This window comes from Python bivittatus, unplaced genomic scaffold (genome assembly GCF_059951505.1).
Source record: "Python bivittatus isolate LINGU-HERP-01145 unplaced genomic scaffold, Pbiv_v1 ctg000140_np1212, whole genome shotgun sequence".
Lineage (NCBI taxonomy): Eukaryota > Metazoa > Chordata > Lepidosauria > Squamata > Pythonidae > Python > Python bivittatus.
The window spans coordinates 653,756-674,447 of NW_028277043.1; the positions used below are offsets into that span (position 1 = coordinate 653,756).

General features: G+C 39.7%; 1 protein-coding gene across 10 annotated transcripts in view; it reads right to left on the reverse strand.

Annotated features, from left to right (window-relative positions):
- Nucleotides 1-20,692, reverse strand: part of AKAP13 (A-kinase anchoring protein 13) — a 234,008-nt gene that overhangs the window by 22,508 nt on the left and 190,808 nt on the right. For 9 of the 10 annotated variants that reach the window (XM_088136399.1, XM_088136396.1, XM_088136402.1 and 6 more), the window contains 6 exons: nt 20,048-20,180; nt 8,709-8,877; nt 5,975-6,042; nt 4,793-4,865; nt 2,675-2,810; nt 1,022-1,134 (listed from right to left, as the gene is read on the reverse strand). In XM_088136399.1, coding sequence (XP_087992525.1) covers nt 1,022-1,134; nt 2,675-2,810; nt 4,793-4,865; nt 5,975-6,042; nt 8,709-8,877; nt 20,048-20,180 — 692 coding nt within the window. The remainder of the gene's footprint in view (nt 1-1,021; nt 1,135-2,674; nt 2,811-4,792; nt 4,866-5,974; nt 6,043-8,708; nt 8,878-20,047; nt 20,181-20,692) is intronic. The other variant, XM_088136398.1, reaches the window with a different exon arrangement.

The window sequence follows — 20,692 nt, forward strand, 5'->3', positions numbered from 1 at the left end:
CCAACTCCTGCGACCCTTCAGTGTTAAAACAGCAATGACAACACAACCTTTTCAAATGTAACTTAGTAATTAATGCTAAGTAATTCCACAATTACTGTGCAAATCTCCCAGAGTGAGCCATTCATGTAATTTCAGGTAATTGCGTTGTAATTAGGATGTAATTTATCTGCCTTTGTTTACTTGGGTAAATTAACAGAACATCGGAAGACTATTGGGTGAAGCTGGCAAAATCAAGCTATGGAAGCAATTTACACAAGTGTCCGGAGCTGAAGAGGAGCTCAGAGGAATTGTTCACTCGCCCTCCAAATCCCATTCTCTAAAATACCTTGGAGTTCAAGAAATTTATCAGCTTCCAAGGTAGTCCAGGTCAATGCTTAAGCATTTCATTTGCCCCAGGCTGGCAACAGTTAAAACAAAAATGTGTGTGTTCTATATTATTTCATATAGTTTTCCCTCTATCATATTAGTTTTCTGTGCCCAAGATATCCTCTTGTAGTCTTACATGCTGCAGTCCAGTCACGGGTATACTTGCTCAGTAAGAAACTAGATCTAAAAGCTCTTTTATACATAGTGTGAAATGTAGCAAATGAATCAGTTTAGAACAGTATTTCCTTCCTGGGTTATTTCTAGGTGTCTGGACTTCAGTTCCCAGAGTTCCAGACAAGGGCAATGCTGGCTGGGAAAGTTGAAGTCTATCAGGTTGGGAAACACTAGAGCTGAAGCAATATACAGCCCTTCAAACATCGCTGGACATCAACTCCAAGAAGTCCCAACCAACATGGTTATTGATGAAGGATACTAGATGTTATAGTCTGGCCCTCCAAATGGCATTGGAGAATTAGCAATCATTGGCTTCTCCCATGTTTGAGTTGTATAAGAAGAGATCTATGGTAAGCTTTTTTTGGAGTTAGCTTTCTTCATGCAGGAAATGTAGCATGTGTGAAAGTATTCTATTCTCTACTGATGTCCTTCAGCTTTTCTCCTATACTCAAATCTGTTACTTCCCAACATGGTCACTTACCTTCATCTGTTAATGACTCCATGGATTCATTCACCCGGCTGATTTTATTCAAGGAGTCCGTTGATTGGGAGAGGAACTTCCACGTATGAAGGACACTTTCATCATTTCCAACTCTGGCACGACAAGAAACCAGGAACACAGAGTAAACGACTGAGAAGCAGTGGTGTCCATAACAAGCCACATTGACATCAAAATAACACATCATGTCATAAGTGAGCAAATGACACAATTAATGCAATTTGTGCCTGATGCATTAATGATATCTGGCATAACAATGTTACCTTTTATTTATTTAAGTCAATTGATACAGCCTCCCTATCACTAATGTGACTCTGGGCAGCTAACAAAGGTTAAAAAATGCAATATAGATACAATATAAAATACATGTATTTTTTATATATGCATAAAAACACATACATGACAACACTATGATGCACATGCTGCCATTTGTCCCTCTCTTGTTCTCATGTTCAGAAGCTCAGGCTAGACTGGTGGGTTTGGAAGAGAATCATTTTTTTTGTTAAAGAGTGACACAGCTCTTTCTGTGTTGGAAAGGAAAGTCATCCTTTGAAATCACACATGGGAAGATTCAGACTGACAAAAACAAGCTGATCTTTATATAAGGTATTGTAAAACTTTGAAATTCATGGTCATTAGATAAAATGAGGCTCATACATTTTAAGATTTAAAAGGAACCATACAATTCATGAAGGTTGGACTATCAATAGCTAATCGTTTTTGATAGTTATATACAAGCTCCTGAAACCCTAGCAGTATTCTTGGTGAGCAACAGGGGAAGAAAACTCTCCTGTCCACATCTGTGAACTTCTTCAGTGCATTTGATTGGCCTCTGTTACACAATCTTCAATTAGATGGATGGTTGGTTTGGTCCAACAAGGGTATTTCTATGTTGTTGCTGTTAGTGCTATTTTTATCTGTAGGATGTACTGTTTTACAGAATACAGTGGTACCTCAGGTTACGAACGCCTCTGTTAACAAACTTTTTGGGTAACGACCAGCTCCAGCCGCAAAAATTTACCTCGATTTGTGAACTCTGCCTCGGGGTACGAACAGGATACGCGGCCATTTTCCCTCCCGTGACACGGTCCGCGGCCATTTTTCCGCCCCTGACACGTGGTCGTAGGGAGGGGGAGTCTCCCTCCAAGCAATAGCCGCCTCCCTGTCCTCCATGCCAGAACGGATTAACGGTAATTACATTGAACCTTATGGGGAAATTTCCTTCGGGGTGCGACCAATTCGGGGTGCGACCAGAGTCACGGAACGAATTAAGTTCGTAAACTGAGGTTCCACTGTAGTATGCTATATGAACTAGGCCTTTGTGGCTTCTCCAACCATCAATCCCTAAAACAAATTCTGGCTTAGCATTAGATATGAATTCAGCCACTGCCATTCAAAAAGGAGAAAATGCATTGAACACAGGAAGGGGCCTTTCATATGCTGAGCAAGCTCAGTAACATATCTAGCCCCAACCCTCTCATCCAAGATCTTTTAAATGGAAAAGTCAAAAGCTGAGTTCGGAATCTTCTTCCCATGTTCTTCACCTAAGCAATCTTTATAATCACAGATCATACACATGTGTATGTGTCAAATAGAGTCCCCCTCCAAAAAGCAAGCAAGCAAACAAACCCTTACCCAGCAATGTTCTGAATTGAGACACTTTTTGAAAGGGCCAGGTTCTGTTGGGATCGCCTACTATTGAACACTGAAGTCGTCGTGACCTCATCAGGAGCCAGAATAGCTGATCTAGGTCGCTCTTTTGGCTGAGCACCTGCAAGAAAAACATCAGCAGATACAGCAAGAGGTTTAGTGAGACATCAGGTTCAGCTCAGGATTTGGAATAGTTGAAGTGGTGTTATTGGGTAGGAGAAGCAGACAATAAATTCATAAATATCTGCCAAGCCAAGAAGGTTTCTGAAGTACTTAAAATGCAGGGTGTATTGGTACAATAACATTATTGGACAGATGCTTTCTAACTTTAAAAATCTATAATGGGGATCTTGTGGTTCATGAGATAGAACTCTTAACCCCTTTGGCTATTTTGGTGGGGACTGCTCAAAGCTTTCAGCAAAATCTAAACAGCTCCATGTCTACAGGTTCACTGCTGATCTGTAATATCAGGCAAGTTCCATTCTAAATAAAATAGGCCAAGTTGCCATGCCTGTAACAGTTTTCTGACAACCATTTTTCAAATTTAGTTCTTTTCAGGTTATTTATGCTCAATGTTGTTGCTGGTGTCTATAAAAGATTTCTCCAGTGTAGTGTCCTCCAGATGTTTGATTCCCACTTCTCAGAATTCCTCCTGAATGAATTGTGATCCTGTACTGGGGAAGACTGATCTATGGGATTTGGGTCAACCACTCACTGGAGGGAGCACGTTTTGTCATTAGTTTCAAAATGGTACCTGGATCTGGCAATGAAAAAGATAGATTTAAATGTGCTTCCAGTTTTGTGGTGATTGCTCTGAGCAATGATGACTAAAACGGTGAAGTTGCAAATGTTCTTTGGCATCAAGTAAAGTTCAAACTCAGTGGTTGGATTCTCATCATGAACTAAGCTATACAGTGGTTTGATTTTGGTTTACATGGTCTGTGAACTTAGCTACTGTGGTTTGCAAATAATGTTTCATGGCTCAGGCTGAAGCATAACACCAATCAATTACAGCTTATTCAGTGAACCCCAGTTAAACAAGCTATGGGTCATTAGGAAGCATGAACCCAGATAGCATGATACGGATACAGATTTCTTGCTGAATTAAACCACTAGTAGCCAACCACTTCTTTTATCCAGCAGGTTAACAAGGAGATTGTGGGATTGCTATTCTGTTTCTCCCAAGGATTTGGTATATCCCCAGACATTCCTTAGAGCTGTAGATGATTCAGGGCCAAGTTATATGAAGGGATACCTTTGTCCATAACAAAGGTGCCTGCATCTTGAGATCAGTCATGGAAATTCTGCACTGCCAATAAGAGCAATTAAATTGACTGAACATGTAGGACACAGCTTGCTTCATCACAGCCACATGGCTATGTCGCTGTAGCTTAACCAAAATTCATAAAACCTGATCAATTCAGATGCTCAGCGAAGCTATAAAGTCTTTGTTTTGAGATGTGGCTGTTCGTCCACAGCCCCTATCAGATCCTGAGAATCATCCGATAGCAATGAAATTACAGTGAGCAAAAATCTCAGGCTGTGATTCACAAAACGTGATAGCGCTAGGTTCACAGCACTAATCCATAATGTGATTTGTCTGGTTTTCGCTTAGCTTCTTCTGCAACCCTAGGTAACTGTGGCTTGTTCAAGAAATTATGATTAAACTACCCATGTGCTGTAATATAATAATGCAACGTGTGAATCCAGCAAACAGTTGATCACTCATGGTCCTGTGTGAAACTGAGATAGAGAAGGTACCAAAAAGGCCTCCTTTCTGGATTTTTTAAAAATAGCAATGGGTTATATTCTTCCTAATTCATAATGCAATACATGAATTAGAACAGCATTCAAAAAATGGTCATGAGTATGGAGAAGTAAATCAGTTTTGGCTAAATCGTGACTTCTGCACTCTATCAGCAAGGTCTGCAAGAACCTTTCTCAATGGAAGTCAGGATTTGGTTGCTTAACTAACAAACATGTTCTTTTTTTCCAGTTGTTTTTAAACATCTGCATTTAATAGATCATGACTATAGCTGGGCACACAACAAAATTATAAGCTTTGGGTAACTTGGACCAAGAAGAAAAAAAGAAGCTACTCACTCTTACTTCTCATAATTACTGTGGGTAATGATGAAGTATCATGAGGCTGAAGCCCACCTGGGGTTTTTTGGAGCTGAAGTAGAAAAGGATAAAGGATTCATTTCAGCCTTTCTTAGATTATAATTAGAACAACTTGTTATAATATAAATTCCATTCACACATCATGCTAAACTATGGTTTGAGTGGTTTGGCTGGGTTTATGTAACAAATTAAGATATCATCAACCATGGTTTACAAATCACAATGACTGGTTTCATGCCACAAACACCAAGACAAAGCCAATTAGACTCATGTGCATTGAATATTTTCATCCCAATCCCACTTAGAAGAAAAATCCATTTAAAAGTTCTAGGGGTCAAAGTACTGAAGTCCTCACACAATTATACAATCTCAACACAGATAAGAAATTGTTTTAAGTGGCCCTAGATTAAACTCTTCTTGCATTTTAAAAATATTTTCCTGCTATATAAATGTTTCTAGCCTTCAACATACCAGGAATTTCTGGAAGGCTTTTAAATCTCCTAAGTGCATTCCAAAATGCCACAGTCCTTCAGGAATGCCTTGTTTTCAGGGCATCCAATACAGCATTAGATCTACTGATACTGACAGTTACATAGATGCCTCTGCAAATCAAGGTTACGACAGATTTATTGCAAATAGATCATTGTAGCAAAGAGGAAGAATCAAAGTTGGACAGTTCCGGTAACTGGTTGCAACAGGGAGAGCTGGTAAAGAGCCCACAGGCACAAATGGAATAAATTAAAATAAATTTGCATATCTTCCTTCTCCTGCTTGTGGCCGTAATCACAATGAACCCACCAAACAGCTATGAACTGAATTTGGATAGAATGATATCACAACTAAAATAGCAGTAATAGGATTATTAATACATCTCAAGATGGAATAAGATGCAGGATTCCTGCCACCTAGCCTTGATCTACTGGAAGCCCTAGCCACAATGAAACAGAAGCTTTCTTTCTCTTTTTTTCCTGCATCCAAGGCGGCTAGAAATTTATTTTAAGGAAAACAACAACGAACTGGAGATATTTCAGAGCCTTAATGAACCTGCACATATGAAAAGTGGAGATTTTTCTCTTCCCAAGTTACGATCATTCAATTTAAAAAATGCACACATATGCATACATGTGAATACGTTGAAGAAAAAAACAGAAGAATCCTTACTTTCATTTTGACCTTGGCACAAGCAGCCACGCTCTCTTTGCAGCTTTTATGGACAATGGTACTACAATCTGTGGAAAACAAAGAGCGCATCTTAATGTGCAGCCAACTAGAAGCTTAGCTGTCATACAGGGTCCACTTCATACTCCCATTAAATGTGTCTCATCATTCATAATTGCAATTTCCTCTGATGCAAATAATAATAAAGGCAGCTAAAAATAGCTCTTTTTCCTGGACTTTCTTTGAGCCAGAGCTGAGAAACCCACTGCATGAGTTATTAGTTAGTGCCATCAGTTCTTGACAAGATTTCCACTGAGAATTTTCTTTGAAAACAGACAATGGCCAGCTCTTCCATCCAGAGTGAAAAAGAGGTAACAGAAAAGCTTATGTCAAAGTCATATATGTAAGCAACTCTCTCTCTCCTCCCTGAAACACTAGTTTGGAAATGCTGACAGCTGTAGCAATGAAGATCAATGGAAATGGGTTCCAGATCAAATCAACTGCTTCTCAGACCTCTTCCTACATAGTTTTCCCGAGTACAAACCCAAGCAATCTACAAAGCTGTGATATTTGTAGCTCCCTTTCCTCCCACACAAGAACAGGTCTGGTTTGAGTCACCCCACGATGGAGCTGGATTAAGCAACTTCTTTAGGAGGCAGAGTCATGCTTCTTTTCCAAGGACAGAATGGCAAAGACAGGGCTGAAATATTTGGCCCCTGTTTGGGGGGGGTGTGGGGTTGTTTCATGCAACCCAGTTATGTTAAGCAGCACAGAAAGGGTGAGGGTTCACGGAAGTGGTAATTTGTACTAGCCGGACAAAAAGGAGGAAGGAAATATTCAAGTATTGGTGGAAATCTTTTAGCCAGCTTACATTATGCCCTTGATAAAGGATTTCATTCAAAAGGCACTGAACTTGTATGCAGTAAAACATTTCCTTCCCGTTTTGTCTTGTTCCCAGTGGCTACCCGCCTTTTTGTGACTGTTTACCTAGGTAACCCTAGCCATTAGCCTATATCTTCAACTCCTTCTCCCAGCTTTGCATCGGTTAGTCAACAAGCATCTCAACCAACATTTCAACTCATGCTATCACAATGCTCTCCACCCCATTCTTTGTGTAGGGCAGCAAAGGGGTACTCCTGTCCGGAGGAAAGCAAACTGCTCTGAAATCATCCTACGGTGGGTTGGGCAAGAGGAAAACCTGTGATAGGTTGACCTTTAACACTCACTCATGTTTCCGCCTTAGTCAATACCAATAAACTGGCAAGTTCAGGTTCCCAAACAGGAATTTCCCCTTGAAGATAACATGATTCGGTTTCAGTTTTCTAAGCCTGAAGTGGCATGTATGAAAGGAAATAGTGGATTAAGTCATTACCAGTTAATCACACGCAACACACATGTAGATTCATCGCTTCACCTGAATCTATATTATATTCCGTTTAAGAATTCAGATGATAACTTCTGTAATAACCAGGAAACGTCAGAATCCTTTGATTTTAAGAGAACTATACTTCCTACATCCTCCACGTACACACTGATTTGCCCCAGAAACCAACCGGAGAATGCACGACTGGCAATAACAGCAACAACAAGAATAATAATGTCAAGTGTATTTTACTATACTATGAATGGAAGCATGAATTCATTCTGGGCAACTTCTAGGCTTGATAATAGTTTAGTATTTTTTCATTATCACCAAAAATATATTCAGAAATAAACTGGACACTGTCTGATCATATGAATCAATCAAGCAAGCAAGCAAAGGATTAAATTTCCAAACTAGAGGAAAAGCACTAAAAATGAACACTATGTCTGAGAGAAATTAAATTAACCAGCACGCTTTGCCAAACCACCGTAAGAAAACCAAAAGGAGAATGTTGATGTAAACTTGGATGAAAACTGACAGAAGTTAAATCTAATGTGATATCCATTAACCAAATGAAAGAGTCGCACAGCAGGGCCCAGAAGCATTCTGGGAAAATTAAGATAGCAACATTCACTTTGGGGTGTGCGTGTGTGTGCGTGTGTATGTGTATGTATGTATGTATGTATGTATGTATGTATGTATGTGTATGTATGTATGTATATATATATATATATATATATATATATATATATATATATATAATCGCCTTCAAGTCAGTGTTGATTCCTGGCGCCTGCTTGGACTAGGCCCTGCAGTTATACTAAAAGCATCTAGAAAATCTGGGGTCCTGTTAGGGTAGAGACTTTGGTTCAATAATCCCAAATCCTAGGTTTATACAAAGCACCACTTAATCAGGATCAGATAGCATAGTAAAATGATTAGGACTAAGCTAGACACTCTACAACACTCACTAAATGACCTTGGAAAAACCATTCTCTTTTGACCAAACCGACAGTAACTCAAAAGATTACTGAGAGGATAATATAGAACCACCATCAGGAAGTTGTAGTCCTCCAGATGTTCTTGGGCCACAACTCTCCTCATCCCCAGCCAGTGGCCCTGAACTCTTTCCCACTGTGTGTAACATGATAGGGAACTTCCATAAGTTGCTACATTTGAACACAGTGCAAGGAGAAGAGGGGAGACTCAAATACAATACTTTGAAATAGATATATTCGAGGTGGTCCACCGTTGTTCAAGATTCTCCCACCACTGTGAACTGTCCTTAGGATCAAAAGGGCAACCAGTGCTGATCATTCCATATACCTAATTGTTATCCATTCTGGTGCACAAAGCAAGAAACAAATCACTTACTTGCACAGGCGAATGAATCCTTGTTGAAGGGCTTGAGACAATGGTAGCAAGTGATGGGCCCCACTGTTGGGATGGCACTGAAGAGATGGCCATTTAGCATCTTATCTTTGTCTCTTTCCTTGGAGTCTCTGTCCCGCTCCTTCAGTTTCTCCTTATCTTTCTCCTTCTCCTAAAAAAAGAGGAGTGGAAGGAGGACACTCATAACATAAAAGGCTTTTTTCCCCTTTTTTGGTAAAAAAATGTTCTTTCATGGGCAAAGTAGAATGTATTCAGGGACAACATCATCAAGAGGTGAGTTCCATATGCCAAAGATGCAGACAGTTGTCCTCCAACCTAATGTTCATTAATGACTCCAAACACCTAGGGCAATGCTTACCTTGTTCTGAATCAGTCCTCATGACCTAAGGCCATCAATATGTAGGAACATAAGAAATTATCTTATCCTGAGTCAGAACACCGCTCTATGTAGCTTAGGATCTTGACTGGCAGCAGATAGCCAGGGTTTCAGATAGGAATTTTTCCTTAAGAACCCAGGAGTTCAAAACTACGAGTCCTATCACGGAGCTTTATGTACTTCCAGAAGTGATTGTTCTTCTTTGGTGTGAGAACTGGGCTCTACAAAAATGTGGGTTCTGCACATTTAATATCTTGAGGTTAGAGCAGTGTTTCTCAACCTTGGCAACTTTAAGGCCTGTGGGCTTCAACTCCCAGAATTCCCTAGCCAGCCCTGCTTGGTGGCTGGGGAATTCTGGGTGTTGAAGTCCACTGGTCTTAAAGTTGCCAAGCTGAGAAACGCTGGGTTACAGTTATGAAGAATTATAAAGTCTACCTTGGCTTTCCTCCTGCACACTCTTAAAGCTATAGCATCCCAATCAATGTAGCTTCCTCAATTCCTCTAAATTTCTCTTTCAATCAAAGTTTTGTCTCACTAGGAGGATAGAAATCTATCCTCCCCAGTTAAAACAAAACTCATTGGAAACAAAGTTTCCTAGAAAGTGTGAAGATAATGTGATAATGTTATCAACAGATAAAGGAAGGTGGAACTTCGAGAAAACCATCAGCTTGACTAGAATGAATTAGAATGTTGTCTGGGGACGCTATATATTGGTAGCATTGTTTTCCATGTTGCAAACTTATTTTTCCCAATAAAAGCAAAAATGTGTCATGAACCTCCTCAAGATATCCAGGTCAAGGAGGAGTCCTGGCTGTCATTGCTAGTTAACGGATTCAAAATAACTAGTTCATTGCAACTACTAATTATGCAAACACCCCCTTGCAAATAATGTTCATCACAGGAGCATATATATGAGCACTGAACTGAAAAAAAGCCCTCCAGTGCAACCTTCTTCTGAAAGAGGCTTCCAACTCTAGATGGGCTGGGATTGCAACTTTTAAAATTCCCATGTAGCTCAGCTAAAGGTCAGGTTGGCAGGTAATCCTGGGAGTTGTAGTCCCCAGACAGCTGGAGAGGGTAAGATTAGCCTAAAGATGGCCCAGGGAGGGGACAGGGGCTCTCCTTCAACCCATCTCAGTCTCTGGTTTCCAAGTCAGGTTCTAGAGACACCTCAGGAGGTTCAAGGTAATACCTGGATCTGCCAACTTTGGACAAATGGAAGGGTTCAGGTCTATCTCCTATTCTGCTCCCCTTATTATTTTTATGGTCTTGTTCTGGTCAAGCCCTCTAAAAAAAGGAAAGAGCTTCAAGACAACATTTTGCTTAGGATTCCCCCTTCTATTTACAGGGGAATTATGAACATGGTCAGTTACAGCAGGCAACTTCTTCATAAACAACTGTCTGCCCTTCCTTATCAATCACTAACACCAATTTCTATTTTGGGGGGCGGGGCGGATTCCTTCAAATCAGTATTGAGTCCCTGCAGTTTTCTTGGCAAGATTTCAGAAGTGGTTTGCCCTTGCCTGCTTCTTCCTGGGGCTGAGCAAGAATGACGGGCCGAAGATCACCTAACAAAAAGGCAGGACTAGAAGTCACGGTCTTCTGGTTTCTAGCCTGCTGCCTTTAACCCCTACACCAAACTGGCTTTCTATATTTTCAGTGACTAAAGGGTGAAAACAGCAGCCACACGGTTAATGTCAGGATAGCTGAAGATGGCAAGAACAGAAGATGGAGATGACAGCTTTTGCAATTCTGATCACGAGGAAAGGCTCTGAGTCCCCTGGGTGATACATGCAAATACAAGTAAGATGGTATGTAGAACTGCGTCTCTCTCTTTCTCTCTGAATTCAGGCAGAAGGCAAGAGCTTTCAGAAGCTGAGCACATACCTACAACTCTGACTGTAGCCCCTCAGGCCAGTCTTATTGGCTTTTCTGGCATGCATTCCAAAATGAAAAAAACAACACGGGGTAGCCGCAAGTGTTGCAATGGACCAGTCTAAAGCTGCAGTGTTTCTTTTAAGCGGGCTTAGCAAGGAATAAGCCACATTAAATTTCATGGGCTTTATTTCAAGTCAACGTAGCAAGGCTTGGACTGTTTAACATCTGCTTTATTGTGACTCTTGCACGCACTTTTTTTCCCTAGCATTCTCAAGTCTCCTGCCTCTAAAGCCATGGTTACCTGGAAGAGCAACCAAAACAGACAGCAAGTGAAAATAACTGGATGGTGGCAATAAGGCTGAGAATGGCTGAAAATAACTAAGTTAAGCAGATTTGAACCTGGTGCTGTTTCTTTGCTAGAAACCACTGAAACCGACATCCCTGCCAATTAGGTGAGAGTCATTCAACGGAGGCTTCGCTGAGTGAAGGCCACCTCCTCTAGAAATGACAGAGTTGAAACAGTAGTTTGACAAGGAATAGTAATAGAGATATTCAAAGGACTAACAACTTATATTTCAAAAATAGCACTTGTTTCTCCCTCTTACAAACCGTCTTTGCTACTATGGGGAAGAGAATTCTTCATAACCTTTATTATTCTCCTCCTGCCTTAAGTACACAGTATTAAGCCATGGACCTGTTGACTAAGCTATAACTGGCAGGACTGACACATGATGCTAAGTCCTTAACCATGGCTGATATCATTGTTGATCACTGGGTTCATACAATGTGTTAAACTATAATGACATTACAATTCCTGAATTGTACATTATAGGTAAACTATAATGTACAATTCCTGAATTGTACATTATAGTTAAACTATAATGACATTACAATTCCATACAAGTACCTGAATGCCCAATGCAGAAAGGGAGTTTGTTTCTTGGTCTCCATCAAGCTCCCTGTCTTCCCTAATAATATTTCTTTTTTGATAATTTTAATTTAAAACAGTGAATACTTGAGCCTGGTTCTCCCCATGGAAATGCCCACAGATAGACCACTAACGTGTAGAATGTACATGACCAAATGTTGCCTTCCATAAAATGAAATCCCACCCAGCAAAATCAGTACGACATTGAAAACTCATGTATTTCTAATTGGAATTAGCAGTTTCTATTACACGAACCGGGACCTAGAACTTAGACAACTTAGAGGAACATCTAGTGAGACTTTATGCATACTTGAGAAAACATTCAACACCCCAACTGTTTTCCAATTAATATACACAGCTTAGTAACTTAAGCACAAAATAGGACATTTTTTTTTTAAATTAAAAAAAAACAACACTCAGCCATGAATTTAATCGCTTCATACACAGTATTAAGCCATGGACCTGTTGACTAAGCTATAACTGGCAGGACTGACACATGATGCTAAGTCCTTAACCATGGCTGATATCATTGTTGATCACTGGGTTCATACAATGTGTTAAACTATAATGACATTACAATTCCTGAATTGTACATTATAGGTAAACTATAATGTACAATTCCTGAATTGTACATTATAGTTAAACTATAATGACATTACAATTCCATACAAGTACCTGAATGCCCAATGCAGAAAGGGAGTTTGTTTCTTGGTCTCCATCAAGCTCCCTGTCTTCCCTAATAATATTTCTTTTTTGATAATTTTAATTTAAAACAGTGAATAGGAAGTCAGCATGCTATGAGGCAAAGCCCTAGTCTTAAGCATAACCTGTATTTCCAACTCTGTCTCTGGGGCCCTCACTGATGTTATCACAAGTGAGCAGCTTACAAAATCACAAAATAAGTACAGCTATATATATAGCCTAAAACAGAAAAAGTCCAGGAAAAACAAAACTAAAAAATCAAATAATCCATTATTCCACAAGAAGTCTGCCTCCACTCAACAGAAAACCTGGGGAAAGACTATTCTTCCTGGGTCAGGGTGGGAGCCATATGAATATCTGAGAATTCAGAGAGCAGGCACCATGACAGAGAAGGCCTGCTTCCTGGGTGCCATCAGATAACAGTTTAACTGATGTGACCTGCGACATGAAAATGAAAAATAAAATGGTGGACATCAGTCACCTCTGTTTTCTTCTGAGGTGTTTTGCGATTGGCCTCTGTGTTTTATGATGGCAATCATTTTGGGATAATGCCCATAACATATTCTCAACATCTGTGATGGAATGGAATTATGAAGGCCAGGCTCAGGGAGATAAGCATGATCTTAGTTCACTGGAGGAGCGTGGGAAGTTCAAGAGGATGAGGCTGGCACCTCCCTGAGGAATTCACGGTGTTGTGGCTGGCTGGCTTGGGAGCTAGGTTTCAGTCTGGGGAGATTTTCTGTCTAGAGGTTATAGCTAATAAACACAGTAGAATTGAATTTGCATTGTCTCTTGGAGTTCTTTGGGCTGAACCTGACAACATCCCAGGGACAAGTCAAAGGTCTGGGATTCCAATATCTAAAAAAAGTGTCTGGCTTCTGAACATTCCCAGGCCCTGAGATGTTCTTCAGAGATATTTTTTAGGTTGGATCCTCCAGTTTCTGCTGCTCTCCATTTCTTTTGTTTCTATTCTTAAATTTGGTTGGGCCTGTTCCCATATCATCTTAGACATTTTCTTCTAAAAAGTGGCATGAAAATATTTTTACCCACAACTCCTCTGAAGCAAGCATTTTTGCATGCCACTTTACCTCAGAAATGCACAATTGCAGACAGCCTTCCCTTAATATAGTGCATTTTTGTACATCACTTACACGAACATGCGTATTTTAATGCACAAATTTTCTTTATGCAGTATTTCTTTAGTTGAACAAAATCATGCGTTGGGAAAGTGCGTATTTGGAAAGTGCACACTGAGAAATGCAGAGGGTTCTAAGGCTACATTCAAATGGGAAACTTACTCAATTTCTCTCTCGACTCATCTTCCAAGATGATGCATGAGAAAGACCTCTTCAATAATGTCCTCCCACTTACGAAACTCACACTTGTGCTCCACCTACTATCTTCTCCCTTCCCTTTCAAACTTTTAAAGTATATATTTTTAGCTTTTTTTAACAGAAAGGCCCGAGGCCCCAAGCGTGTAAAGAGTACCATCTCCTGGTTGTGCTAACAACCATTGATTGTGATATCTTCTTCGGCTGCTGTGTATTTTAATTTTTGTATTTTTGATGGAAATTTGTTTTTAATTTATTTTAAGATTGTTTGCTACCCAGAGTCACTTGCTGAGATAGGTGGCCATACAACTGAATAAATAAAGTAATAAATAAATAAAGTAATAAAAAAATAAAGTAATAAATAAATAAATGAAAATTTGCCTCATGAACAAAGTAGGAAAAGCATGCTAAATATTAATTTTCAATTAAGTTTTTAATTTTTTTTTTTACTTTATTTCAGATGGCTGCATTACCCTAAGATACTAGTGTTTCTATGTTTTAACAAATTCTTCATTTGCTATTTTATTATTTTTACTGTTTTCAAAATGTAATGTTGTCAACCTCTCAAAGACCTCTGATAATTGTGTGGCTTAAAAACCTAATAAATAATAATGAGAATGATCATCAGTGCAGTCTGACAAGGAGAACAGAAGGATTATTAATATAAGGAGTAGACTGCAATGCTTTGAGAACAAGGCTGTGTGAATGCAAAGCATATTAAATCTATCACTTCCTTTTGATTTCTAAATGCATAAAAACACTTGGCTGCTTCATTTGACTCTTAACCCTCTCGCTCAAGAAAATGGTGTGACTCAACAAAATTATTTCCAGTTCTTTAGGCATCCTATTGTCCAGTAAAAGGGGCTTAGTCTACCACTGGCATTTCCAAAGAAAGCTTGTCCTGTTTTGAGGGGAAACATCGCCTAATTGCCTTGATTTGATTAGTTTGATTAGAAAGACGCAGAGACATCACAAGCAGATTGAGTTAGAAAACAGGAAATGATGTTTCATTTTTGGGTGCAAAAAGTACAAACAGCTACAAAGCGGGAAGAAAAACACAGTCCCATATACTTTGGATTTTAATCAATTGCAACTTGTTATATATAAGGAACATATATAAATGAATCTTCTCCAACTGAATAAAGATAGTATAGCAGCTTATGCCAGCCTGGAATGCAAAGCATGGGCAGAAGATAAGTTGGACAGGATGGTCCAGCCTAGACTTGCCATCGACATTTCAGCACCAACTGATGCACTCCAGACTAATCAACCAGGCCTTTCCTGACCATCACTGGGCTGCCCCCACCAATCCTCAACACCCAAGCCAAGATAGAAGTTTACCTCCGAGTGGAAACGTCCCATCAGTTTCACTGTTATGTGGGGCACGTCGGAAAATCGATGCCATTTGAGGGACATGCTGCCCAATGTCTGTGCAAGAGAGTCTGCCCAATACCTATCCATCCATCACGTTAGAGATAAAATAAACCCCAAGCACCGATCCTGTTCAGCTGCTCAGTCTGCTGTCATAAAAGGAAGTCAGAAACAAGTTGAGCAAGAGAAGGCAGAGGGGAGGGGAGAAGGAAGAGCTGCTGCTTCTGAGCTTCCTCAAAGACTATATTAACCCTTCAGGCACTGGAGATGTCACGGCTGACGCTCTCTTGGGATATTTAAGTTACCAGAAAGAAAAAAGAAACAACACTTGGGGAAACAACACATGGAGGCGCTGAGGATTTTTTCTCTCTCTCATCTCTTTGCTAATTAGCATTTCCAAGTCCTGAATGTAAAGACGCAGTCTGTGATGGTTTATGCTTGTCCTCCAGGAGATACAGAGCAGTAAGACAGAAACAGCTGTGTTTTTAAGTGGCAGAAGGACTAGCAGTGTTAGAAACTTCCTGTTATGCTTCCTCTTTCAAGATTATTTTTCCCCTTTTCTTTCTCTCTCAAACCAAAACGGAGAGAGAGGAGGCGAGGAAACTAAAATACCCTTCACACATTTGAGAAAAATGTGCATGCAACAGTTCAAGATGAAAATGTCCTTTCCACGTGAGAAAGGTAAACTCAGTCCTAATCCCTAAACAGTAAGAATGGAGAACTTCTGGATCTAGAGTAAATGCCACCAATAGGGAAGAGCGCCAGTCAAAAATAGAAGCTGTGTAGATGAAGTTCTCCCCAAATTAAGATTGGGGCAAGGCAGATTTTCGGAGTCTCATTGAGGTTTACCACCCTAGTACCTTTCCCTTGCAGGTACGTTGACGTTGCAATTTTCAAAATGCTGTGTTGATGTTGTGGGAATTGAGCCTCAGCACATCTGAACACATCAAGCTGGTGAAAGCTGGACTAGACATTTCAACCTCTAGGCTGCAAACCTAAACAGGAATCTCCATTCCTTGTAGAACATAATTCTACCTCCAGATGGTGAACAATCAGGAGAATGAACAATCTACTGATTTACACCGGGGGTAGGCAATTCCTTGGCAGGGAGAATTTCAACAGCATGCTGTGTGCGCGCTCACAAAATGGATGCCATGGGAAGACTGTGCTCCATTACAAAACAACCATTTACAAGGCAAATTGCTGAGGTTGTTTCTGATCACTCCTTTCTTCCTATAAAGTTCCTAGGATGACACTCACCTTTGTTCTTTTTAATGAATGAGTGGTAACAACTTAATTTTGCATGTTACCGTGCATCATTTTTATTTTCTAAAACATCCTATGGGGCCAGCATGGAGCCCCAATACATTTTTGGAAATAAGGATGATGCTAGAGGCTGGTGGTGTATTATTAAAAAAAATCAGGTGGGGCAGAGGGCTTTCTATAGGTACATTTGTACCAATGGACCACAGACTGTCTACCTCTTTTCGTTCATATCTGAAGTGGTTGAAATTTCATGGAATCAGAAGAAAAACATTGAATGCTAAGCTGTTTTTACCTGTACATCTAATTGACTGTGCCCTAAACATTATTTATTCTGGCTCCAAAGTCATAACCTACCCAAATCAAGAAAAAAATGACAGCTGCACAGTGAAGGATGCTTTGAAATGGAGAGAACTGCTTTTCTGGCTATTTGATCTTTCACAGACGGAGGAATTTCAAAACACTCATAAAATCTGAATGTGTGCCCACAAGCAGCGAGTTTCCCTTGCACAATTGTCAAGCAGTGTAGTAATCATTCAAAAAAAAAAAAAAAAGTGTTGGTACAATACAATAGAGTTCTTCAAGACTACTGTCTTGACAATTGTGCAATGACATTTTGCCCATCAAGGAGAAGAGCCACCTGACTGGATAAGGATTTTACAGACTGGATTTTCCTGTAAGAATTTGTGTTCCTTTTTAGAAATGAGAGATGAAAAAGTGGCTCCAGTTGCTGAGTAGTAGGAAAAAGGAGCAAATTTCTGGCTGACATGCAGAAGTCAAAATTGAAGGAAGATTATGCATTTTAATCTGATTATCCAAAGGGGTCTTTAGCTCATTTTTTAAAATGTAAAGACTGGCCCCTATAATGATAAGCGAAAGATCACAGTAAAAGTATGCTTTTTTTAAAGAAAAAACATTAAAAAAAAGTTTGTTTTAATAACTTCCTAAGCTGCAATGCTACTTAATCACTGCAAGGGTAAAGAAAGATCTTCTTAGAAACAAGATTCCCAATTCTAGCTATGCAATAATTGTGAATGGGGAACATCTACCCCTGTCAAAGAAGTAGTACTGGTGTAACTCAAAGGTCTGGTTTTCTAAACTTCTAAAGCATTCTTGCCAAACAGAATTTTCTCAGCACTTCTTTCTCAAAAGAACAAGCTACTTTCAGCTCACTCGTGACACTTCTTCAGAGTAAAAATATGAGAAACTGGTATCTTCCAAACAGGTATAAAACATAAAAAGTTAAGATGAAAGTTCTACAGAGAAATGCTTTTCCATTGATTTTTGTTACAGCGCAGTTGTGGTTGTAACTTGGCTGGGTGTCTACTAAGACATCTGGCTCTTCATACAACTTAGAATACAGTGAGGGCATATGCATGATGCCATGACACAACATATTCAATTTACATAGTTCTCATCATTCACATTGTGAGGTAATTATCTCATTATGCAAATGATGCAAATTGACTTGAGTAATGTGATTGATGCAAATTATATATTAAATTCAAAAATGCAAATAGATGCCCCCCTACCCCCCAAATGGCCTTTTAAACTGAAATGAAGGAAGTTGAGGTAGGTACAAATGGTATTTTATGCAGAAGAAATGTTGACTCTCCCCAGAAGGAAGATATTATAGGCTTAAATTGTTGGATAGCCCATATCTTTTATCCCTGATTCCTGATGCTGGATCTCAGGTTTTAGTTGAAAAAAAGCAAAACAGTTCCCCCAAATTTGCCCATTCTGATATAATCTCAACAAAAATTGGGATCAAAGTAGCAAAGGCCAGAGCTTAGGTCTCATTACAATAATAATACTATAATAATTACTGCTAGTCAAAATAAACAACAATACTGATAAGGTTGGGTTCACACAACATGCTAAACCATAATATTGTTTGTTTGTTTTTAGATTAGTATGTTAACACAGCCAACTGAAGTTTGCTTAATAAATCATGTTTATAAAAACCATGACTTAGGGAACCCAATCTATTGCTTTAGGAGTTGCTTATGTGCATCTTTTGAACTACTGTAGCAGTAGCTCACTGATAGAATATATGCTTGCATTAGATCTCACATCACATTCTGAACTTGAAATAAAAAGATGGGCTGGCCGGTAACAGAAAAGACCTTGGTGAGCAAAATACTGTTTGTGTATGCAGCCCCAGGATACTACTTCAACGAAGATGACAGTTACCACCATTGTGGTGGCCTCTAATCTCTCTCTGGGAGCATTTCAAAATGTTGGTTTATGACCTACAAAGCTTTCACTGCCTAAGGACCAAGTAAATTAAAGGATGTCTTTATCTTTTATGAACTTGGTTGAATGTTGAGATCTTCTAGAGAGATCCTTTTCTTTCTCTAGCTAATATCTGATGTAATAATTTGATATAATTTGGTGAATAGGATTTGCAGGGTTAAGGTCAGACTCTGGAACTGGAGATTCATCTAGGTCTCCATTTTATGTATGTCTAATATCAGGGACTAATTCTTCTATTTAAACCAGCTTTGCTTTGCTTGTGTTTGAACAGGCATGTTGCTTTCATTGAATGAAGTTTTAAATAGGTAACATTTTTATATCCCTTATCTGATTCTTAAAACTTGCTTGTATGTGTGCATATTAATGCTATTGTAGCCATTCTGGATGTTTTTTAGGGACAGTCTAGGGAGAACTACAAGTAATAAATAGAAGATTTGAAAGAATAATCCAGTTCCCTTTAAAATTTACCAACCAGAGGGAAAAAAGGAGAGGAGCTGAGGAGGCCCAAATCTTTTCCATGTGTGATGGTATGTTGGAAAGACTTTGGGAGACAGGCAAAGAGATGCTGCCTAGGGAATGGTCAGATAAGAGACAGCATAGCCCACCGCTGCATACTGGGTGGGGCAAGAGGCTCAGAAGGGACCCTCCCTAGTTTCTCAGGCTGTAAAGGAGACAGAGGGTGGGGAGGACTGTACTTTCAGACTTGCATGATTGATGTTGGCCATGTTGGGTAAACCAGATAGGAATCACAACCAGATGAGCTAATTCTACTTTATTGTAAAGCTACATTGACAGAATTTTGCCAGTCTGAAAGTACAATTCTTCCCCCATCTCCTTTACAGCCTGAGAAACTAGGGAAGGTCTCTTCTGAGCCTCTTGCCTCTCGCAGGTTATGCTGTCTCTTATCTACTGCTCCCTTGGCAGGGTCTCCTTGCTCCATCTCCCAAAGTCTTTCCCACATACCATCACACCATGTTCCCTATTTCTTAGTCATTTTGTCATTAGCATATAGTCATGACTGCAGCTGGAAGGAAAATGCTCCTAGTTATTTTTACATAAGGATCTTTTCTTTTCCTGGAAGGTCATCTCCCTACCCATGGTCTTGGATCAGGATGGGTTGGAGAGCCACCAGGACAAGCATAATGATGACATCCCTGATCCTCAAAGCACTGGTGTCAGAAGCACAAGGAAGGCCCAAACTCCTGGGCTTACTTACTTTGCTCTTCTTACTGCTGGACATTTTATTCTTGAGGTAGCTGAATGTGCGACTGACTTTTGTTCCACTTTTGGGTTCCAAGTCTTTTCTGGAGGGACTAGGGGGTGGAAAACTGCCACTCTCCTCGCTGATGCTAAAAGCCAAGAGATAAAACATTTCAGGCAGTGCACAAAGAACAGTGCTCTCATCCACTTCAAGCTGGAGACACAGCATTTTCATTTGTACCTGCCTAGGCTTCAGTTAAACATACAGGAACAATTTCAAGGAGAAATGAGCAACTTTTGCTCCAAGTCACATGTCACCCCCACCCGCAAAGGTAGGTTCAGTCCCCAGATCCTCAAGAAACCTGCTATTGAGTTGTAACTTTGAATGCACCCCAGGAAGAAATTACTGTCTATAGAACAAGTCTACTTAACTTTAAGTACAATTAAATCACATCAAATCCATTTTACCCAGTTTTCAGAATATGGTCTCTTGCATGCCTCTTAAAAGACTGAAAGTGGCCCTTGATCAGTCAATTGGTCAATCAATCAATTCCTTTTGTGTGGCACAGCAATACTTCCTTTTCCACACTAATCTTGGTGGCACAGCAATACTTCCTTTTCCACACTAAGAGCTTTTTTACCTTCAACAACCCAAAACTAG